Source organism: Halyomorpha halys, unplaced genomic scaffold, assembly GCF_000696795.3.
Source record: "Halyomorpha halys isolate HHAL.00 unplaced genomic scaffold, Hhal_1.1 Scaffold367.1, whole genome shotgun sequence".
NCBI classification, from domain to species: domain Eukaryota; kingdom Metazoa; phylum Arthropoda; class Insecta; order Hemiptera; family Pentatomidae; genus Halyomorpha; species Halyomorpha halys.
Window position 1 is genome coordinate 479,180 of NW_027115775.1, and position 25,976 is coordinate 505,155.

The 25,976-nt window shown below is 29.4% G+C and overlaps 1 protein-coding gene across 1 annotated transcript in view; it reads right to left on the reverse strand.

Annotated features, from left to right (window-relative positions):
- Positions 1-25,976, reverse strand: part of LOC136797117 (synaptogenesis protein syg-2-like) — a 188,688-nt gene that overhangs the window by 1,349 nt on the left and 161,363 nt on the right. Inside the window, exons 5-6 of the mRNA XM_067052762.1 lie at positions 14,649-14,852; positions 7,746-7,891 (exon numbers count right to left, since the gene is read on the reverse strand). Coding sequence (XP_066908863.1) covers positions 7,746-7,891; positions 14,649-14,852 — 350 coding nt within the window. The remainder of the gene's footprint in view (positions 1-7,745; positions 7,892-14,648; positions 14,853-25,976) is intronic.

Here is a 25,976-nt window from a genome sequence, read left to right on the forward strand (position 1 = left end):
CTAATGATTTAATTAGCTTTTGTCTGTTTTTTCTTGTGTAGCGATTCGTGTGTAATTTAAAAACAAAATATTTAGAAAGACATGACAAATGTGATCCGTGTAGGGGTCCTGTTTCTTAATAAAGAATAACACGATAATATTAGAGCTGTAGTATGTACTTGGTATATTTCACCGACTATAACAGTGTTGACTTATACTATTTAACTCCTATTACATCACTAATAGTTGTCCCCATCATAAAACAAAAAGTACTAGTGCATGTACTATGTAGTTTGTATACTTATTTCACTAATACTGTTAGGTATCTTTAACTGTCCACAGATGACAACATTTGTCGGTCGGTACGAAACAAAATGTCAAAATAATATACATAAAAATTAAATATTTATTTGTAGCACTTTTAATTATGTGAACGTTTTAGAGAATGCGACTATTCATAAGCTAAAACTGTATAATTTGGACATTATTTCTAGGGACGAAACTACTGATTTAATTTATATAATATAGCTGAAATATAAAATATAAATAAGAAATAAAAATATAAATATAGGTAATTTAAAAAAAAACAACAAATGATAGAATAATAATAATATATATTATATATAACAATTATAGGTACCAGCATTATATTATATATGACAGTAATATGTAGACGGTTATAAAATGTATTAATGAAATACAACTTATGGAGAGAATAATAATGATAACAATTTGAAATTTAGAAATCAATTATAATCAACCTGATAAATTCGTACAAACAATTAAAAATAATATTATTTTCAACATAAATGGACTTAATCGCTCTGCCAACTGAACGTCTTATATTTAAAATCATCCAGGAAAACAAAATTTGATTTTTAAAAGTAATGTAATACATAGCGAATACAAGGAATACAAGCGAAATAGTTCAATTTTTTTTAATGTTTGATTTTTTTTAACTTCTAACAATGTTATAGGATGACTGCTAATTGTCATACATGAATTATATGTGACTCCATAAATGTTTTCTTAAAAATAAAAAAAAAAAATCGCGATTTTCAACCATTACTTAATAATGATAATAATAATTATATGAATAAATTTCCATTCATTTAGGAAACAAACAGAACTTGAAATTTTTTTATTCTCAACAAATATCACACCACTCTTGTCTACTTCTAGCCAAAATTGGAATAGTTCAGTCATGATTTAATGTTTAATGATAATATAAAATGTTTTTGATTGAGTTTTGGTAAGCAACTAAACTCAATCAAAAACATTTTCTTTTCTCCTTAAACTATAAATAGCATAAATTTTTATAAATTAGGCTTCACTAGGAGAATGAAAAAAGTATTAAATTTCTAGAATTTTGAAATTGAAGCATTGGAATTTATTGAATTTAAACAAACAACAAAAATTAACATCCAAAAATCAAATAAAGTTGGATTTATACTTTACTTATACGTAAAACACTTTTAAGCATTCCATTACCAAAATAAACAAAGAAAAAGTACTTGGGAATTACAATGGACATACGACTGACCTAGAAACCATATGTGACTACTTTGAAAAAAATATTAAAGCACCGATTTTCATTACTGAGTCGTCTTGAACGATGTTAAATCATAAATACAAATTATCAATTAATAATGAAAGTCTTATATATAGCATGTTAATGCCATAGGCCAATATGGACGCACGCACTCAAGTGAGTGCACCTGCAAAAAATAACAACTTTTGACCACTCAGGTCTTTCAGCCAAAATTCTTTATTTCTTTTAGTTTATTCTTTATTGCTAATCGTTTTTATATTATTTTCTTTGGAAGGTACGTCATTAGCAGTCCCTTCTACATTGCGAACAAAATATTGCACAAGGACGTATACATGGTATTCTTGATAAACGTAATAAAAAAAAAAAAAATTTCCATGACTCACAAGCTGGGCACTCAAACCTACTGGTACAAACATTACTGACTCATACACTAGCACTGAGTTTAACAAGAAAACTAAAACTTCTCTGGAACAGAGATCTGCTACATTAGGACAAAGCTAGGAGTGCTTTCGTTGGAAGGTTTCTTCATTGTCGTTTGCATAGTGACATAATTCAGCAATCAGGGTAATTTAAGATATACTTTTATATCCAATATGAGAAGATACAGAGACTTAGAGGTAATAAATATAACTATAGACAACTATCTACAACTAATCCCATAGAATGTTCCCCGACAGCTCCATTCGACTTCTAATGAAGAATCTAGCATCAGACTCAGAATGAAAATTATTTTATCCTAACATACTTGTCTTATTCGTCTGGAATATCAGGAGGTGGGGATGAGTCTAGAACTAGAGGAGGAGCAGTTTCCAGAAATCTGAATAGATAGATCCAAGGTTTGTGTGACAGTTTCCTATGTAATATATTATTGGATTTGTGACGCGAACAATACTTAGGCAGTTGTAAACCGGGAGTTAGGACTAATTCAGTTCTGGAAGGGATATTAAGAAAATGGGAAAATCGTGGGGATCTATTCATTTGTCAGAGTTATGTTTATTGCTATTCCTGAGTAACCAAAATTTAGATTATTTATTTAAACATTTATATTAATAACAAGAATATTTATAAAGCAATGAGATACTATACGATAAGTCATATTAATCCTGACTGGAGGTTTTTTTAATGAAGCATAAATTTACATTATATTACAAAAGGCATTTGTAAGATTTTAGAAATAACGGATAATAATAAAGAACAATAAGTTCCATTAATTTGTTAAATTTTTTTTTTGACTGTATATATTTTTTTAGACAACCGTTATTAACTCTGCAGTAGTTCGAGCCCTGAGAATTTCGCCAACTTTCTCTGTTCGTGGGTTTGTCCATATCCATACTTTATAGTCGGTAGGGGGAGGGGAGAGGATTGTTGTAATATTTCAAAACAGAAAGGTACTGTTCTTGGCTAGAAAAAATATCACAAATAAAATATCAGTGATAATAAAAGTTTAACAATTTGGTTATAGTAAAATAAGCTACTTCTCAGGTGATAATTGAATAGAGGATTATCTACAAGGATTTGACGCTTCCATACGCGACGATTAGAGCGGCATACGAAATGGGACGGAAGGCGGTGCGGAGGTGGTCATGCTTGAAGAGCCACTGAAGGGAGGCAAACATTCGTTAGGAAAGAGTGCCTCTAGCGTAAACAGTTTGTTAGGTCTCCGCTACCCTTCTCTTTCCGCCCACAAATAAATATTATATACCGCCTCCTTTTCCCCAACATGTCTCTCTCCATTTTTTTTAATTGGAACATTCAACTATTATATGTATCGATACTTGAAATTGAAACCACACACATACGACGTGGGTATTACTTTAATTGACTCGAAGAACCGTTTAAATACATATTCATTCTCATAGGTACGACCATTACTGATGTACGATAGTGATGTCTGGAAATCTGCGCCCCGTAAGAACCAAAGATTTGAATCATTCTAAAACAAGGTCCTAAGAATCGCAAGTAGATGCCAATCGGTTAATCAGAAATTGACAATTACATCGCGAGCAACAATGGGAATCAATAAATTAATTCATCAAAAAAAGTTTTACAAAATTCCTTTCCTAGTTACCAGGAGCTCAAGGCGCAGTAGTTTACAACTTCAGAAATCAATTTTCATCTTGAAGACTGAAGTCCATGCTAATGGGAGGATATTCTGCTATAAACTCTGTATGTATGTATATTTATCAGTTATTTTTGACATTCAAAATTATTCAATAAATATAACAGTGTAAATGGTTTGGTGTATCTTTTGCATAGAAATAAAGCCCCACATTATCAATTTTTAAAAGATCAAATTGTTATAATAATAATTTAAGGTCCACCAGGCCAATCTGGTAATAATAATAAAAAATATATATCAGCCTTATTCTCTCTAAATCGTAATAAATAAAATGAATTATAGTATAGAGTCGAATTGGTTAACCCTTAACTTGGCAGTGAATTCTGCAAGATACATGGTTTTATCCTGATTTGCATTTCTTTTGTTTTTATTTATTCATTTTTTTAACATCCTTGTCTCTCATTAAAAATTCTAACCTCTAGCAGTTTCCAACACATTATTGCCGTGGAAGATTGTTTATTTTCAAAACTCATACAGTGAATTGTGCCTCAACCACAAAGATGGCGTCGATAATTAAAGTTATGATTTATTTTCTAAATTTATTGGATAGAATGTACACTATTTTTATTATTTGTTTTATGTTATGAGTATTTCTAAATATCAAATTTGGAACTTCAGTACTTTATAACAGTACATTTTATAGACAACAATTGCCAGACAATAGCACTCTTATGTTCCTTAAAATTATTCTTAGGGGACTTTGTGTCCCAGAATAAAATTTCATTTCAAATGTTATGGGATTGTGCCTTGTTGTACTGTTCAATAGAGATAAAATGATAATTTTTCTATCGCCTAATCTGTTTTGAGTTTGGCCAAATATTAAAAAAAAAAAAAAAAAAACACATCGTTTTGATATTTTTAAAATATGAGAACTTGTCAAGATTGAGGGGAACAGAGTTAAGATAAATGATACTCTATTGTGCTTTAAAATATACAGTTATCCCCTACTGCCCTATATAACACGAAATAACCGGTTACCTTAACTATCCTATACATGTTTTAACCGGTTACCCTGACTGGCCTATTAAGTTTATGTTAACCGTTTACCGGTTACACCGACTGGCCTTTGTATGTCACCAAACCTATTAGTTTAAAGAAAAAACAAGATTTTAATTTATTCAACGAGATTTAACTTACTTTAATTTCCTTTATTATTTTTGGAAATACTAAATGTTATATATGCAACTTTCTGAAGCTCAAACATCATTAAGTAACTTCAACTGATAGAGGCAAATTTTTAATATTTAATAAGATATAACGCAATGATTGGTACAAATTAAAAAATAAGATTGTTAATGTTAAATTTAAATTATGATTAAAAAAGAAAAATTAAACAAAAAATACTGACTAAATTTATATTAATTATAAAATAAACAAAAGAGAATGCATTTAACGTTATATAGCACTGGATGTGTTGTTTTATTTTTCTCCAGATTGCGATTAGTTTTCTGTGTCAGTTAATGACTTGCCTTGAAGGATAAGTTTTATTTAATTTTTTAATCATTAATTCTATTCTATCACTTTTAAAGGAAAAATCACTATCAATAAAGTTGCCATATTCACCTTTCTGTGTCAGGCTTATAAGAAGAAATAGATTGTGACAATTGAATACGTCTTTACCTTCGTGTCAAAGTCGGCAGTGAATCTCTCATATGTGATTGAATAGTACAAGGAACTTCATGACGCAACCTTACGAAGCCAGTTAGTAATCTATTTTAAATATTATTGCTGTTTGATTTCTATCTAGTTTACATTATGAAAATTACGTTAAGATTCGATTTATGTTGATCGAATCCCTAATAAAATAATTAGTGCGAAAACGAAGGGTAGTAGTACGTGTGGTGTATCATAACCGATAACCCTTGTCCAGCATGGACAAAAAACTGAATTTTATTTTCTCGAATTTAATTTTTAACTCTGTGATTACATTAAAAACATTTTTGGGGTTTTATAATACCATAAAAACAATAAATGACATTGTTTTTTTATTTTGATCAACAGATGCAGTAGTTGTATTGGAAACAACCTCCAATCCATTTCCTACCAATAATCAGTTCAATTTTCTCTAGTAGAAGATTATACTCCTACCAGAGAAGATTTAGCAGTCCTATTTAGCAAACAAAGGAAATAATGGCAAAACTATTCTTTTTTAAAATTAATAATTATTGATTATAAGTAAATAATTTCTTATTACTTATTTTAAATTATTCTTTATATCTTACAATTATATTTAAGTTCAAGATTTTGAAGGGCTATAAAACAAAAACCTTTCAAAAGCCATTATTTAATATTTTTAGTATAAAGTTTATTTCAATTATAATTATTTTGTGAAGCTGCCCAAATGTTTCGCTTCAATGTTTTTTTTTCTCTAACAATGCTGTTTTTGGGGTGGAGTAGTTGTTTGAATACAGAAGTTTCGGACCATCCGTAGCTCAGATGGTTGAGGCGCAGGTCTTTTCAACCTGCGAACTGCGATGGCGTCGGTTCGAATCTGGCCTGGGGGGGGGAGCGGGTCGACTTTTTTCATTTCTATGGTGGCCTCACGAAATGAAAACTGGACTCTCCACCATGGTTAGAATAGAATGATTACCACCAAATTACTCCCTCTCCCCGATACGTTAGAAATGACCTTGAAGGGAGTCAAAAATAACAAGAAAATAGTTTTTGGAAGCCTACTGAACTTTTTTATTGATAAAAGTTGGCCCGCTAGGCTGGATTCGTACCGGAGCCACTGCAGTTCCAAAGTTGTTAAGACCTACGGATTAACTTCCTCAGCTACAGACGACCCTGAAAGCTTACCGGCATATATTTCTAATAGCTAGTAGGGTCCTGAAGCACATGCTGTTGGAGGAATCAATAAAGGAGTGGAATAAACGGTGGATGGCGAGCCAGAAAGGCACTAAATTGAGAGAGTTCATTCAAGGCTGATTGGATCCTCCTAGATTACTGGGTCTCGCAGACCCTGACAGGACATGGAGGATTCTCGAAAAAGGTGCATAACTTCCGAAAGAATATCGACACCCGGTTCCCTATGTACGGAGACCCTAAAACAGCAGAACACGTGGTAGTATATTGCGCCGCCATGGAAGAACACTGAATGCTCCAGTATTTCACGAAATGAAAGACTGCACAACTTGATTTCGGTGAGCCACAAGATGAACAGGAAGCTAACCCAGACTGAGCAACATGTTCAACATGCTGGAGAACTGGAGGAGGCATCTAAACAGATGCGGACCTGGAGGGTTGAACCTACCAGACGAATTCAGAGGACAAGGTCCAGCCCATTCAGACAGGCCCTCAACCGAGTGCAATGGCTGCACCACATTAAAAAAAAATTAGTAGTTGGTCCATATAAATTAAAGGGGTTCTCACCCCTCACTCCACCAATAGAGAAAATGTTATAATAAAAGAGTTAATTACTGGCATTAGTGGCACGTTAGAGCCCAGCGCACTACCCCACTGATGGCACACCCCATATGCCAAAAATGGCAAGGAAGGTGAGAACAAAAAAATAAAAATAAGAATGCAGGGACTACTTGGAAGCAAGGATTTTTGGGATGCAGGAGTTGTTGGGTTACAGGGATTGTTGGTGCAACCATCAACCCTAATTCATATTATTATCATCTGAAAATTATAACAAAATATATTCTTTTTTTGACAATGAGACTTCGACAGATAGAATGAGTCGAACAAAAGGTTTTATTTACAAACCTTTTTCAACTTTAGACCAAGCATGAAATTAATAAAAAAAAATAGTATATTAATTATAGGATACTAAAAACAAATAAAAATCGTTGACAGATACAGGTCCACCACGGGAAAGTATTGGGGTGCAACCATTTCTAGGATTAAAAATACGGACGTCACTATCAATTATGATTTGCACTAATTTTAACCACATCGTTTGGTTTGAGTTATATTTTGTGTGATGATTTACTAATACGTTCCCAAGTTTTTTTTTCCATCCAGACCTACTCCTGGTGTTTCAGAATATTGAACTATTCAGAATGACCAACACATAAACAGAGTGTTAATGTTGAAAACGGCGCAACATTATTATTTTTTTTACAAGATTGGTATAATGGAGAAACTAACCTTGGCTCTCTTGAACTTCCTGTTCTCCCTGAACCAAATGAGGTCAGCCTGTGGCCTAGAGCCGACTGAAGAACATTGGATCCTATACTCCTCCTCAGCTACCAAGGTCTTCGGCTTTTCAGACAGTTTGACATTGATGGGTCTCACTAGAAAAGAAAATACATTTACTTTTATGAATTGATAGTAAAAAAATAATATATTTTATCACTGTAAGGAAAATAAATAAGTTGTTAGGTTAGCATTAAATATACAAAATTTATTTCATTCAAACAGAATGTACTAATGTATCATGAAGGTAATTCTTTAAATGGAGAGGACTGTGGAAAGTTTTGTATTACAACCATTGCTAATTTTCTTTTGCTACTTATTGTAAGTTTCAATTACGTTCATATATTACTTTTTAAAAGGTTTCTCACATTATTGTTTTTATTCATTAACATTATATATATAAAAATGTTTGCATAGATACTATTTATTGAATTTCTCCCCCAAAAACATTCTTGGTCCCGAAATTATCGAAGATGAATTAGTATATTAATAATAATATACTCTCTTAAAGCATATTATACGGTTTTTACTGTATATTTTACGATTTTTTATTGCGTATTCTGCAGACTAAAAAAATATCAGGGACTTGGTTATGATTAGAGGCCAGATTTTAGTGCATCTTTTGTTGCATCAAAATCCACCAAACATCGAAATAAATTCGAATCATGGAAAAGATGTTTTAATAAGACTAATTTTATTAGTGCACAAAAACTGTTGTGCAAAATAAAAAAAAAATTCTCACAATGTTGAACGTTTTGAGTTTTCTCAGCACAAAATTCCATTTCTTATTGGGCTTAATTACGATTTTTGATGCATAAAATTTAATTTTTGAACTGAATTTCTCATATAATACATATATAGGTGCATATATTCCAATATTTACTCATTTTATTATTTTCCCTACATTCAATTAATAGTTTAAAATTAACAAATTTGAGGTAAAGTAATACATTTATTTAAGTGATACGGTAGGAAAAAGATCATTATAAAGTGATACACGAACAGTCGAATCCAACCTAGAAAAAAAAAGAAAAGTGACGAATGTTTTAGGAATACTGTCAACCCGTATAATCGGATAACTATGAAAAAGTCTCTCTAGAATAACCTTGCTATAGAGAACGTTCAGCAATATTTTTCAACGTAATCCCACTCCGCCATTCTTGTCTAACTTTTTTGCGAGTGGTAGAAATTTCAATTTTCGTTTATTATTACATTATATTACCTATCTATATCATTTTAAATAAAAATTAATAAATTTGAACATTTACATTGTTGATCTAACCTTATTAAGTTTTTCTATTTTGGCTTAATGGGTGTTAGTTTTTTATTTATCGTTATATTCGTATTTAAATTCACAATTGAAATGAAAAGCGGAAGGACAAGCTATGTGAAATTTTAAGGGGAAATTTAAAAAGGAATGTATTTTTAAATACACTTTTCTACAAAATGTCTTGCAATTTTTTTCATAAACAGAATATTGAAGTAGTTTTAAGAAGTTGAAAAATTGAATTCCAACCTTCAGACAACAGTTTAATTTTTATGTATATTTGTATATTGAGTAATTAGCTAGTTAAATTTGAACAAACAAGGTTAGTTTTTCATGCATATTATGAAATAAACAGAAAAAGTTGATTATTATTTGGATGTTTCATACAAATTTTGATTATATAGAACGATTTTGCAGATTTTGAGATTTTCACTGTACAAAAATCTTGTCTTTAGTTATGATTAAGTTCTCATAGATAATTTGTCGCAAAAGCATTATGGTAGTTTTAACTGAGAATTTCCCTTGATAGGAGATATGGAAATTCATTTTTCCACCCACTTGAAACCTTTCGTCCCTACATATGATGATATAATCGTTCATCATTATACTTATGACCATCACATGCCAACACATGGGCAAAACGTAATGATTCTTTGACTAATCTAGGAATTTTTCTACTTCATAATAAAAACTACTGTTTGCTTATCGTCCAGTAGATCCTCAGAAATATCTTCAGTCTAGAAAATAATCCTTACTTACTCTGTATATTGCAGTAAAACGAATTCCATGAGATATATACTAGAGGTGGGAGATGCAAACGATAAATTTGTTTTGAACCCCTATTTATAATGTATATTACAGTTATATGTGTTGTTTACGATGCGATTTTGAGTGAACTAGGCAATTTACTGAAAGATTAATGAGTTATCTTCTTTTATTCGTATCATGAGTCCCGAGAGATATTCAAATTTCACAATACTATGCAGAGATGTAGTTGCTTTTCTCTGACTACCGACCTAGTTATTTTTTTGCTACTTTTATATATTACATTATATTACTTACTACTTATTTTCTATATTACATTATGTCATAGTAACACCCTACACGTAGATCTCTCTAAAAACTCTGAAATCGAGAAAATTAATAAAAAAACAAACTTAATCCGCTAAATTACTAATTCTTCTACTTCCTCTTGTTATTAAATGCTCCTATACTATTTCCTTCAACTATGATCTTATGTATACATTATTATATATTATTTTATCATAAGTAATTAATATTTTAGGTATGGTAATGTCATTCTTTGTTGATAATTAATATTTCCATAGAATTATTTCAAGGAAAAAACCATCCTTGTTGTTATCTATAAAATGAAACCTTGGCATCCCAAGACAGATTTTATTGCAAACATTTATTACATATTGTAATCATAGCTTTTATTTTGGACTATCAATACCCGCTCACGCCCTTCAGACTTATATGTAACTGCCCATCGAACGGCAGCCTTTGGTAGATCTTTCCTCATCCCTTCCTCTTCCCTATGACATTCTACTCCCTCCTTCATTCGTAGTTCTAATACCCTTCCAATCTTCAAATCCTGTATCTTCGACTACCTTCTGTCCACCCACTGCCGGAAGAATAACAATTGAAAGTTTCAATTAAAGTTTATATATTTTCTGTATTTAATGTTTTTGTTTATACTTGCTAAAATATATGTAAGCAGAAATTATATCTTTTCATTTATTATTTTTAGTTTAATTTTATTTGATTTTCATCATTTTTTTCTTTTTATTTATTACCAGAAGTGTTAGACATCTTATGTTTTATGTTATGACCATATTATGGTTTTATTTTATATATTCAGTTAATTATTGTTGTTCATTTTTATCTATTCAAATACATTATTTTATTAAATTTTATAACATTTTATAATTTCATTTTGTATTTTACCCCGTATGCCAAAAATGGTGAGGAAGGGGAACAAAAAAAGAGATTCGTACGTGTTTAGTAGTCAAACGGAATGAAAACTGTAACCTCCTACTGCGGTTAGGATAATTTGTTTTCCTATAAGGATAAACCTTTCCTCCCAGTTTTTCAGAAATGGCCATGTAGGGGGTGAATAAAAGCATAGTAAAAAAAATCATAAATATATTCATAAAAATATTTAGAAATTACTATTAATTAAGGGAGTAGAGCAACATTTTTTTCTTTTATCACTTTCATCAATCATATAAAAAATTGACATTTAGTTAGATGTTAAGATGATTGAATGAAATAAATAATGATGATTTATAATATATAAGACATTGTTTTATTCAGCTAGTTTTAGTAATATATAGTATTTAAAACTGTTTTTTTTTAATTAACAATAAAGTAAACGAAACAATTTACAGTATAGATTATAATATAAAACTTTTCAAAGCAGGAAGTTTCATGTTATGAGTAATTTTTAAAGAATTTAATTCAATGGAGATTATAAATATAAACTGTTAAGTAAATATGATTACACAAAAAGGTACACTTCTGGACAAGGGCCCTTGTAGTCCTACCTCACAAAAGCATTTTTACTCTAATAGAAAATTTCATTTCTCTTAGGGAAGAACTGTTTTATATTGCCTGCTCTAGAAAAGCCTAGAGATATTAAGAAAAAAAAAAGTTATATCATCTATCCCTGGATAATAAAAGAAAAAAAATAATAACTCAACAACCGACGCTATGAACAAATTATAGCTTACTATGATTTGTTGAGAAATTATTTTATTGAAATTTAAATTAACAAAACACACTTATAATTAATCTGGATAATCCCTATAGGAAGTCTGGTGAGTCAATTCATAAAAAATTTGTTGAGGTTGTTGTGAATGGCTGTGCTAAGGAGTAGTGAAGATGCACAAATTGTGACATGATTTCCTATATGAAATTTTGAGGTTTAAAGTACATGAATATGGGACAGTGATCCCGAAACGTTGTATCATGTTATGAGAATTTAATAAAAATTTCATTCAACTGGAAGTCATTAACCTCAAAAAATTTTTTATTTATAATTAATTTGATCATTTAGTTATCACTTGATTCAGATTATTCCAGTTAATCGGAGCGAGGTGCAAATAGCTTTATAAAAAAACAAATACTGAGAAACTAAGCACGAAATTGGTGGAGCGAAATTCATCAAACAATATAATAAACGAGGTATGTAGTAAGGCAATGATACGAAATATAAGAGGACGTAATAGCTGAGCACGCAGGGGCGAGGATGAGGGTTCGATTCCCAACAGTGCCAGTAAATATTATTTTAAGATGGTACCATCCTTACAGCCCAATATCCTACGTAAAATCCTCAATACTTCTTTCTTTGTCACTAATCAAGTCATCCATCAGGACCTCAATGTCGCATATGTTGCCGATTTGGCCAAAACCAGATACCATTCCTCCCATGATTGACTTCCCAACCACCCAAATCCACTTGTTTCTAACCTGGCTTCTCCTTCATTAACTGATAATCCTCTTAGGCGTCTGAAAAGAAGATGGCCTCAAGATCTCCTATAGAAATGTTATTGGAGTTCTTTCAATGGTTTCAAACTCTACATGTTTGTATCATGTCACCATGTCAAATTTTCTTGTTGTATATATTACTTATACAGTTGTAAATAGCAATAAATAAATTATAAATTATTATATAAGGTGCTTATATACTTTTTTTATAAGGCCCCCTTTTTTTTTTTTATTAAATACTTTTGTTTATTGATAGATATTACAATCTGCCACACAGTTGTGGGCAATAGGTAATATTGATGAATGATCTCATACATGCTAAAATAAAATAAAATAAATAAATTAATGAAAAAAAAATCTCTTTATATATATATATATATATAAGGTGGTACCAAGCAAAACACGAAACGTGTTTAGAAGATAAAACATGATCAAGAGCTACATGGTTATAATAATAAATAGTTCGAACTAAGCCATGATAGAATGAGGACAAAATAAATCAACATAAAAACAACTAAAAATTGAAGAAAAAAAAAACTAAGCGTTTCAGAAGGTATAGAGAACGTGTTGTCTTACAGTAAAAAAAAAATTGTTAAAAAGAATTTTCTTAATTTATGCACATTTCGTATACATGAACACAAATATCTCTATAATAAAAATCCTAACAAACCAGATCAACACTCTTCTGCACAAATAGTGTATAGATTCAAATTTCATATACCCAAGATCATACACCATCAGAAAACAATGTTAAACGAAATATAGAAGAAGGAATCACTATAGAAATATATAAGAATCGAGCTGCTAGTAAAAAAAATTAAATTATTATTTCAATAATAATTTCATAAAATTCATAAGACACATTTTTTAATTTTATTTATTGATAAATATTACAATCTGGCACAGTTGTTGGGCAATAAGTAATAGTAATAACTGATTACAATCATACTAAAATAAAATAAAAAGAATTTATTTATTTTTAATAAATGAATGAAAAAAGAATTACATAAAAATAAATAAAATCTCTCTATAAACATATATAAAGAGAAGGATAAAGAAAATAAACATTATCAAACTATGTACATGAAATAAATTAAATAATCACTAGTCGCATTTACACTCTTATATACAATATTTACACTATCGAACTGAGGATCCCTGAGCCCACTCAATCCCCCACGTATGAGAGGTAGAGCAGAGCTCTGTGAGATCCCAGCGTCCCTGGGTGGAGCCAGTGGAGGCTGAGCAAGTGCGTTAAAGCCTTCAAGGTGGATTATAGGGATGGGTGGAACTGGATAAGGATTGAACCCAAGGATTAGGATGATTTAAAAGAATTATATGGAATTTTGAGAATTTGGTTGGTATGAGGTCAAGCACAAAAGGGATATGAAGGTCCATGGTGTAGTCTTCGATTGGAAACGTAATAGGGTGCATTGACTATAGTCCTAAAGATTTTGGATTAAAAGGATTGGATACGTTTGATGTTCGATGGTTTAGCTGTTCCCCAAAGTTCAAGTACACAATTAACAACACTAATGATAAATATATAAAATGCAAAAAAGAAATAAAGAAGCTGGCTACCTGTATGAAAAGAACAGTTAGGGTCTGAAAAAACAATTTCACTCTTGCTCAATATCATCACTAAACTTGTGGGAGTTAGTTGTAGTGGGCAGATATTAATTATATAGAAAATATCAGTTACTAAACTATTGTAAGAAATGCTTCTGAAATTTGTATTCTGTACATTTTTATACTAATTAATTAGTTTTGAAAATCATTTATTTAAATTACCTGTCCTTTTCACTGTAAGATATGACTATGAGAACAATAAAATCTCGAAAACGCCACTAAAAAAAAATTTTTATTGTTGGCTGAGCGTCAAGAATAAAATATATATTAAGACGCTATCAAGTAATAATCTGGACTTGTTCCTATCTATGGGGTGTCGAATTACAGATGTAATAACCTAATTTATTATTGACTTTCATTTGCATTATTGGAGAAATTGTTTAAAAATCAATCAAAATTTTCTTTCCTTGTAACAATATTAGAAATATGTTATATTATTAAGACAAAATTGGAAATATTTTACTCACAGAACATTTCAAGACGGACAGTCTTTTCTGCGGGTTGCATTAGCTTGGTGTTGCTGGCCTGGCACTTGAAGGTGGTATTGAGGTGGTGCCTCTTGAGGCGAGGGAGTGACAACTTGTTGATGATGACGTTCTCAGCTGCCTTGTCCAACCGTCCCTCTGTCAGCTTCTCGTTCATAAACCAGCTGACTGTCGGGCTCGGCTCACCTGAAATATCAAATTATGTTTGTCAATATAACTTATATATACAACTTTAAATTCGATTCTTGTAATAATAAACACAGAATGGTATTTGATTACGAGACTGCAGTAAGATTAGTTATTTTATTTATTTTTTTTGTGTTAAAATATATTAGATAATCATGATTCAATAGGAACATGCTCTGGAGTGGTATTTAATGATATTAAATGTGTTTGAACCCACTTATGCAATTGTGAACCAACGAATATTTATGTTACACCGTGTTTAATAAGTTACATCTTTCGAGAAAAAATTAAGTCCTTTCATTCTTATATATCTGTTACAGACAGAGCTGTTTTGTTGAGTAATTATATAATTATTGCTAATTAGCAATAACCAAGGAAAAAAAAAAGAATGTTTGTTGGTTCCTTATTGTATTTAGGAAATAATAATTAAGTAAAATAATATACCAGAGACGGATATACAAAAAATATTAATATAGAAAATAAGAAAATTGACTTGAGTTGAAAAATAATTAGAAAAAAATAAAAGAAAAAAAGAAGTAAAATAATGATAATAATAGAAATAAAATCAATAAACAGTTTATAACAGGATGTCTTAGATCAGCCTGGGCTTTAGTCTTCGCGATGTTATTAGATTGCCTAAGTTGTACGCCACTGCTCCTTTAACTGTTGGTAGATTTGAGTGGAATTTCTTTAACGTTTTTTTGATGTAATTATCTATTTATTTCACATGCAGTTTGCGATGCAATCGGCTGTTTCGTACAAACCAGGGGAATCTACTGCAATTCTCAGGATCTTATTTTGGAATACCTGAATTTTGTTTATTTTGGAATGTATAGATACTGACCAGATGAATGAACGAAAACGATGATGATTCATGTCGAGCGATTGTGTTTACATGCCTACTGACAAAATTCATTTACACCACTATATTGTGTACGAATTTCAACAAGGAAGAAATGATGGAGAGGCGTATAGACATATTTTGAAAGTGTTTGGTGAGTGTACAGTTTTTGACATAAAGTACAGGAGATGGTTCCAAAAATTCGAAATAGGGTGATTTCGATCTTTTTCCTTAACCACGCTTTGCGTGACCATCTTCGATCGATTAAGACACTATCGAGATTAAATTAGAGAAAAATCATTTTCTGGCAACATCGGATGTTGTGGAAAGGTTTGATTCAGCTTAGCAAATCATTTCGGACCATATTCCGAAACTAGGGTTAGTGTGGAAATATTTGAGTGCCACATCTTTATATGCCACTGGTCAAAACCTCGCAGAAATAGGCTGTGAAATTGTTTCACATACGCCATACTACCCAAGCCTAGCGACTATTAATAACTACTATTAACACTTGTTTCTATTCTTGCAAAACTTTAGCAAGGTAAAAAATTTAAAAAAAGATGTCAGACCAGAAATAGTTCAATTTTTCATCTTCAGGAATGAGGCATTTTTTAAATATGGGATATGAAAACACGCGGTAATAAGTCATAAATAATAACGTTAATTATATTATTCAATCAAATTTGTTCAAGGAATGAAAAAAAAAATTATTTTATTTTATTATAAAAACAGAACTTTCTTGTAGACTTAATATGTTTACTATTGTAAATCCTTTGGAAGAAATTTTAATGAAAAATGGAACATTATCATCTCATTAAAATCATTAGAGAACATTATTATTTATATATCTTTAATTAATATTTATATATCTTTAATGAACTTTATCATCTCATTAAAAAAAAAATGTAGTGAATATTATTTTTTTCAAAATATGTATTTTTCACTCTTTTAATATCGTGTGAATTATTTTTTTCTTTTCTAATCTTCTAAAAAAATGGATTTCTTTAAGTCGAAATAATTAAATTTCCATCTTACACCTAGGAGTTGTAATCCTTCAGAATAAGGCACTTCAATAATTTCTAACGACACTCCCTGTTTGCCTTTGAGAATTAATGTTCGAGAATCTACACATCGCCCATTATTTCCGCTAACTTGTTTTACATAAACTAAAGAAATAAAAGTAATGATTATTATATTATTTTTTTCAATGAAAGATGTTATTTCCATTGTCAAATTACAGAAATATTTAAAACTAAAATTAAAAAAAAACAGAATATAAGTCAGTACGTGAACCTAAATTGAATTATTCTTAGCTTTTTTCAGATCTTTCATTGTTTTTTTTTATATTGCTATTTGGTTGTAACATACATTTTTTATTTAATAAATAATAAAAGTATTTTATGCAAATGAATAAATATATATAAATAGAGCCATTTCAGAATAAGTAATATATTAAACCAGATTTTATTTATTGGCTTTTGTTAAAAACGTCATTAATATTGTATTCAGAGCTTCAATGATGATTACTAGGCTTCTTACATATTGTCAGTGAAAGTAAAGAAATCTAAAACCATAAACAAATTACTTAATTAATGACATCAATTAAATATTTTATATAATTAAAAAAATTAGTCGTTAATTACCAATGGGAAATTTATAGAATAATTAGATGTAAGAATAAATAAAAATGACCTGCAGCACAGGAGGAAGGCGTCATGTGATACTTTACACGCACAACAGTTCGGATTTGGGGGTTGGCCTACATAATTAGCGAATTCTATATGTGATTCTTCCCAATTTATTTTTTAATTCATAAAAGTAATGTTTACAAAATAGAATGGTAAATGGAATAACTTACAAATTAATTAAAAGTACAAACTCCTCTACATATTGGTAGAGGTTTGAGAAGAAAAGAGAAAAAAAAAATGAGAGAGAAAGTTGTATTATAAAATACATCAGCCCAAAAAAAAATTCATGATATTTTTATAAAAATTTGTATAATACCATATATTATACAATTCTTGATTTGGGCTATGTACTGTATACTGGCCCAAATGAAGATTTAAAATGAGGTCTTTGCAACCAGCCCACGAAACGGATCGTCAGTTTCCTAATTTCGTATGTATTTTTTCTTCATGACACTTTACAAAGTATTTTAATTTTAGAGCGATGCGTCCTGTAGTTAATATCTTTCAATTTTGAGAAAGTCAGCACGAATTTCTACCTCAACCAAAAGGAAAAAACAAAATAAATTTCGTATTATTGGCCCGAATAGGAGAAGGATGTTAGGTTCCAATATTGGACTAAAAAAAAAAGCAATAAAGGCTAAAGAAAACTCTTGTGCCTTTATTGAAATTGGATGTATGAAACGGAAAAAAAAGTTATAGGTGATGTGATTAAGCATATGAGTAACTGAAAGTATTAAAAACATACCAAAGAAATGAAAGGGTCAATGCCTATTGGAGATCTTTCGTGCTTTGAACCCAAAAATTAAAGTTGAATTAACCAACAAAAAAAATTGTTTGATTTTATTATAATTATTATTTTGTTAAACATTTTTTTAAAAAATTTTATTCGTAATACAAACCTTTATCCTAAGCCAATAAGGCTCAATTTAATAATACAAATGTTCAGAAATTTTATTATATCCAGTTTTCTAGTTTGTTTCCTGCACCTTTTATCCGTGTAATATTATTTCATCAATTAAAAAAAAAATATTAAATAAAATGGAACCTAATCACATTTTTTTTTTTTTTTGTAGAAAGTACTTATCACTGAAGATTTATATTATTACGTTTTATTTTATTATATTAACAATAATATAATAGGAGTTATTTTCAAACTTCAATGATGGTATATATTTCATTCTGGGTGATTGTCCGGTATTATTCGGTCACCGGTCAATCGGGGTTACTGTTAGAAATCAATTGATGTTGCAATAGAGTTCATAATCGAAGTATAACTAACTTTTTTGGACCAAAACCATAGATCACGCTGCGCAGCATCTTTTGTTACAGGGTACACTGAACCATAGTACACTGAACCATATACACTGAACCATAGTACACTGTACCATAGTACACTGAACCATAGTACCTGAAGTCCTCTTATACTTCTATATTCTTTATTCAAGTGGGATATGTACTCCTTTTTTTTTTTTTTTTTTTTTTTTAATGATATGCTTTATAAAACTTATTTTAAAATTTTTTTGCATTAAAATTGATCAATAAGTTTAATATTGGTCGTTTGTAGCTGACTTAAGCGATTGCTTCATGACTGCATGCCGTGCCGGTTCGATTCCAACTTTGGGAGTCGGCTTTTATTTCTGTGGTGGTCCCACAAAATTAAAACTTGACCCTCCACCACGGTTAAAAATAGTTGCTTCTAGATAAGCCGCCCCTCTCCGTATGTCAGAAATAACCAAGAAGGGGGTCATAGAAAAAAAAATTAATATGTATGGAATTGAAAAAAGGTTTAGTTGAAATGTTTCAGCTTTAGTTTTGAGTATAACTTATTTTTCAGTTTAATTTTTATAACTAACTTCTATTTACGTTTTATGGGGGAAAATATTACTTATATAATTTTGTTATTATATATTATGTAGATTATATACATTAAGAATTCAATGTATTATATATATTTTGTAGTTAACTGAGCTTAGGATTTTAAGGGGAATTTTACATTATTAAGGCCTGAATGAGATTTTCAAGTTAGTTTCTTGTCGAAATAAAGTCCAAGGAAGCCCATCTGTTAAGAAGTTTAAACGGAATATTATTAGAAGAAAGGATAGGATGTTTTAAGTTAACAATAACGGGAGTTTCGACTTTTAGTTAAGATTTTCTCGAAATTGTGAAATATTTCACTGTATGGCTCTTATATTTATATTTTTTTTATTTTTTTTCCTTTAGCAATCACACTCATGATATTTATATGTGTGTATGTGTATAAATAAGTTCTGTTTTCGTTGTAATTATTTATTTTTTATATATATGGACATTAAGTAAAGTCCATTGTAATCACTTTGAAATAGTTGTTAATTTACAACTTAATTAGGGTTTATTTGAGCAACTTGTTAGTTTTACATAAGATTGTAGTTAATAATTTATAATGTGAAATAATATGTATATTTTTTATCTAAAATGATGCACACATCAATTTTCATTTTTATCGCTGCAGTCCCTGAGTAAAAGTCGAATCAGTCCAGTAAAATATGACTTATGAATTTACTTTAACTTGCTGAATTTTAGACTGAAACTTCTGCGTTTTGGAGGTAGGCACAAAATATTTTGAATGAAATTTATGAAAATGAAAATTATTTTTTATTTTAGATCATGATAAACAATTAGGAAAATAGAATTCAAAACATGATATATTATTGAAAGATAAAAAAGAAATATATTGGTAGTTTTCACATTTGTCCCAAGAGTTTCAAATGATTATCATTTTTTATTATGGTTATGAAGTAACAGTTATTTTACAGGGAAACATTTTTATGGTAGATATGAATCATGTGTATTGTTCAGTAGTAGAGCGTTGGCATTTAGTCATGTTCCATGTCTTACTATTTCGGAGAATATTAAGTATAATAATTACAAGGTAAACTCAAACATTTAATTTCAGTAGAGCATCAATTAGATTTAGTCTGTGAATAATTTTCTACCAAACAATGAATTGCATCTTGAGAATGCAATATCAAAATTAAGTATTTTTTATCAAAAACAATGTATTCCAACCAATTAATGATAAACGTTTTGTTTTATAAAAATAATGCAATTTTTAAACTTCATATACCCGCTTTCCAAATCATGAAACGATTATTTTTACCAAAAATGAAAAATAGATTATAATATATAAATATTCGTTGGATTTTACTAACAATTGATAAATTGGTTTATCAATGTAAGGGACTTTTTGTATTATGACAGTTAACTACAATATGAATAATAATGTATAATGAATCTCTTAATTATTTATTAATTTACGCCACTGCCTGTAATTACTGTTTATACATTTATAATTTCCTAATTAATATTTATTATTTTAATTATGCGAATTAAATGCATGAGGTAGGTTAAATTGTGTTGATAAGTTAGTTTGAAATTAGTTGACAAATATAGGCTAATTGACTAAATTATATAAGATAGGTGCAGAATTTTCTACAATGTTTTTATTAACGTAATGCTGTAAATTTGAAACTAAAAATTGTCTTCGATAATGAATAGGTGATTGTCTTCGACACGTTGGTGATTTAAAATAATTAATAGAGAATGCTGGAGCTAAATAGATATATTTTATTATAATAGATTAATAAAAAATATATTATTATGGAAAAGATAAATTCAATTTATTACATTCGTTTTTGAGCAAAATTAATTTATTTCTTTACTTCTATAAATAAATAAATAAAAATTCCTTTTCTGTTAACTCGTTATTAATTAACTTTTTACTACATTATGAAAATATTTAAACTATATTTCAGTTTTAGCACTATTTATTTTAGTTTAAAAAATGACCAGTGTAAAACCAGCTAGGAGAAGCAGAGTTTATTATAAGTAATTCACGAAGTCAAACATTTGAAAATAAATTTATATTGTGATTTTTGGCCAGTAAACATTTCGAAACATTGCAAAAATGTAGTAATACAATAAAAAAGATTAAGGAAAGAAATTTATTTATTAATATATAATTATGAAAACTCATATCTTTTGTTTTCTTTTAAAAATATTTTATTTAAATAATACAATCTTCCACACTCAAGGGCGATGATTATTAAGACAGTGTTTATTCAATTATACTAAATATATTAAATAAAAAATAAAAGTAAATGAATAATAATGAAATAAAATAAAAACGATATGTATAATTATGAGACATATGAACATTTTTTTAATAAGTAAAATAACATTTTGATAAGTGTTTACGTTCTCCTCCTTAATCTTTTTTTATTATTATAAATTAAAAAGGGATCCTATTAAATACCGAACAACCTTGATAAGGTTGTTTATAATATATATAGTTTTTTTTTTTTTAAATATGAACTTTAATTTATGGAGTTATTGTTCACCCGATCTCTTAAAGAGTGTGTGCTGAAAAAAAATAAATATTTTTAAATTTTGTGACTGGTAGAGAGTTAAACAGACTCCAATTGTTGTTAAAAATAATTCTGAGACTATACCAGCGACTCGCTTCCTAGAGTAATTACACAAACTAGGGAAAAATAAGTAGATAAAAAGAAATTTATGAAAAATGACAGGGAGGCTAGGTTTTGTCATTTCTTACCTAATGATAATAAGAAAGAAGTGGAACTTGTCCCGAAGATAAAAGAAGCAGGCTGGATGAATGGGCCATTGTTTCAAAGGAAGACTTCTCCGGCGACCTAATGAAGTTTTCTATTCTTTAGTTCCCACTTGAGAGCTAATCCTCCCTCACAGTTACAGCCTCCTCACTCACTGCTATATCCCCTCCTTCCTCCCCGGTTCGGTTTATAAAATAAAACATGCTCCGATTCCATAGTGATTTTATGCGACTAATACAATGTTAGTAAAGCGATGGCCGTGCGAGTTGGAGCGTGTCCCAGAGCGCACGGTTCTGAACGTTGTTGGTTCGATTCCCATCTGGGGCAGTTAATATTTATTCCTCGGTGGGCCTGAGAAATGAATCTTGACACTCTCACCTTCGTTAGTACGCAGCGGCAACTTTAAGTCATCCGCCAGCAAAAAGGACCACTAGACCTACTTAACGTACATCTCAGATATCCTTCAATTTAAGTCCTCAGTGCATTCCCTCAATACCCGCTCACGCCCTTCAGATTTATATGTAACTGCACATCAAACCTCACCCTTTGGTTGATCTTTCCTCATCCGTTCTATTCCCTCCTTTATTCGTAGTTCTAATACCTTCAAACCCCGTATCTTCGACTACCTTCTGTCCACCCAATTCCGGAAGAATAACAATTGAAAGTTTCAAAAAAGCTTTATATATTTTCTGTATTATATTTCTTAGATTTTCATTTATAATTGTAAATATGTACACTAGCAGAAATTACATCTCTCCATTTATTATTTTTTAGTTTAATTGTATTTGATTTTTTCTTTTTATTTACTATCAGAAGTCATCTTATGTTTTATGATATGAAAAAAGGTTCTAGTTTATCTGTTTTATCATTATTTTATATATTCTGGTAATTATTGTTGTTTTGTTTGTATCTTTTTAAATTCATTGTATTATTTTATTTTATGACATCTTGTAAATTCATCTCTATTTTTGCAATTTTCTCTAAGGCTCTAAAGTCTAATTTTGACGCCTGTAAATTATTCTATAGGGATCAATCCCAGAATAAATAAAGATTATTATTATTACTTGCCGGATTAGTTCCCCCAGCAGTTACCAATACATAAATTATTAAAAAAGTCATTGAGTATAAAAATATTATTGATTCTGGAATCGAATAAATACCTCATTCGATTCTTTTGATAATATAAGATATATATATTACACGATTTGTTAGGCTAAGACAAGCTTAAAAAAAAAAATCGAAGTACCTTAAAAATGAGGGCTAGTTTTTTTTTCAACTCCCTTTTTGGTCATTGCTAACATACGGAGGGTTTATCTAACACCATGTGGGGTGGGAAGTCAAGTTTCCATTTCGTGGGACCACCACAGAAATAAAAGTCAGTCGACTAACTCGGAATAGATTAGAACCGACGCCCCTGCAGTTCCCAGGTTACGAAGATCTACTCTTCAACTTCCTGAGCTACAGACAGCCTACCTTTAATTAAACATTGAAAAATCGAAACCATCACCTACCTAAAACGACAACCAATACTTCTCTCCAAAGTTTTAAATGATACTTCTACCCCTTATCTTAAAATCTTATGTTACCCACGAGTCATGTTTGACAATAAACTATTATTCAACCAGCATATTATTTTTTTTTAAATTTATTTATTGATATTTACAACTGTACTTTACATAAAAATTCATCTAGTAAATATGACGAAAGATCATAATGTTATGACACAGGTATGTACAGAAACTATCCATTAGTAGCACTCTAATTATATTAATTTAAAATTGAAAAACGGAAGGAAAATAATGTAGAAAATGTTTCCATATTAATTAAAAATCCAAACTATGGCCGAAAAATAACTGATATTCTATAAATCATTACTCAGACTATCTTTAAATATGTTACGTGTGTCCCAAATGGATCTTCATTAATTTAATGGAAATCTACAAGTCTTTTCCATTTTCATATAATGTTTTAACCCAAAATATTATTAATTATGATTTTATACAAAACTAACTAAACATAACATTGATAATATTCTAAAATAGTTGTTAATATGTTTCTCTGAACAATATTATTTTTAATCATGGCACTAAAATAATTTAAAAATCGTCCACAAAGACCTTAATGTTCCATTTGTAAACGATCTAGCCCGAATCAGATATCAATCCTTCCATTACAAACTCCCTAAACACTCAAACCCATTAGTTTCTTAATCTTGCTTCCTCTTTTATTCCGGACAATCCTCCGAGGCGTCTGAAAAGAAGATGGCCTCGAGACCTTATATTGTAAAAATGTTTTAGAGTGCTACCATTGGGTAGTTTCTCTACATGCTTGTACCATACCATTATGATTTCCTCAAATTTACTTGATGTATTTATGTACAGTTGTAAATATCAATAAATAATTTTTTTTTTAAAAATTTAGTTTATGAGGCCCTTAAATTAAAAGATTATTCATATTTCAAATTGCATTTCATATATTCCTCCATTAAATGTGTAATTTATTATTATAGTTATAAATACAATTAAAATTGTTAAATACGATTTAACGGTTTTTATTAGTATCATTATGTTATTAATAAATCTTTCCCTACCATCTCATGTAAATTAAATCATCCGACTGTTGTTTGGTTATTATCTTAATCTATAGTTGTTCTTTATTAAGTTTTTGTTTTAAATCTTAATTATTTTGAATGTTATTATTGATATTTTATAAATGAAATAATAATAATTAAATATATAATAAAAATAAATCTGTACCACTACAACCCATGAAGTGTCAGGGGAGCAGTGCTTTCTAAGGAAGTACGTTACTAGACCAACAGTTGTGCAATGAGATGATTGGGTCATATATATATTTATATAAAATCTGAAAATCCTAAAAAAAAAAAATTATAATAGATGGACATGCTAAGTCAAAATTGACATAAATAAATAAAAAGACAACAAAAAAAAGAAATGAAACCCTCAAACAGAAGAAAAAGGGCACGGGGAAATGCTCAGCAAATGTATGTGATTTAATATCCCACGTCTATTCACCAAATGTTAGCTCTGAGAGAAAGCTCTTAAAGCAAAACTCCATCAATACACACAATACTCAATTTCTTTTACAAAAAAAAAAAAAAAAAAACAATAAAAAAAACATCAAACCCCACGACCTACTTCTCTTTCCTATTGTTCAAAAATGTTCAATACCGTTTGTGTTGAGTTTCACCTTACTAAAAAGGCATGTATTTTTTTCTTTTAGTTGTTGATTTTCATTTATAGTCTATAAAATCAGTTTTTGAAATTGACTATTATTTTAAGTTTGGGCAAAAAATAAATAATCTTTAAAATTATCAGTTATTTAAAATTTTTAGTTCAAATACATTATAGTAAATAAATATAAAACTATTTTTTTTTTGTGAGGGTGAGAATGAGAAAAGTCGCCGAAAGTTTATAATAAACACTAAAATTTTAGGTTTATTTTTGCCATACGGAAAACAATGTACTAAATTCCGGAAGAATAACAATTGAAAGTTTCAAAAAAGCTTATATATTTTCTGTCTTAGATTTTCGTTTATAATTGTAAATATGTACACTAGCAAAAATTATATCTTTTCATTTATTATTTTTTAGTTTAATTGTTTTTGTTTTACTTACTTTTTTTTTCTTTTTATTTACTATCAGAAGTCATCTTATATTTTATGATGTGACAAGTGGTTTTATTTTATTATTATTTTATATATTCTGTTAATTATTGTTGTTTATTAGTTTATTTATAAATTCATTGTATTATTTTATTTTATGACATCTTGTAATTTCATCTCTATTTTTTAATTTACTCTAAGGCTCTAAAGCCTAATTTTGACACTTGTAAATTATTCCAAAGGGATCAATCCCAGAATAAATAAAGATCATTATTATTATTATTAAATATTTTAAACTACAATATATATTACTACTATAAAATGTATTTAAAATCAAACAGATTGGCTATCATTTGCAGTTGT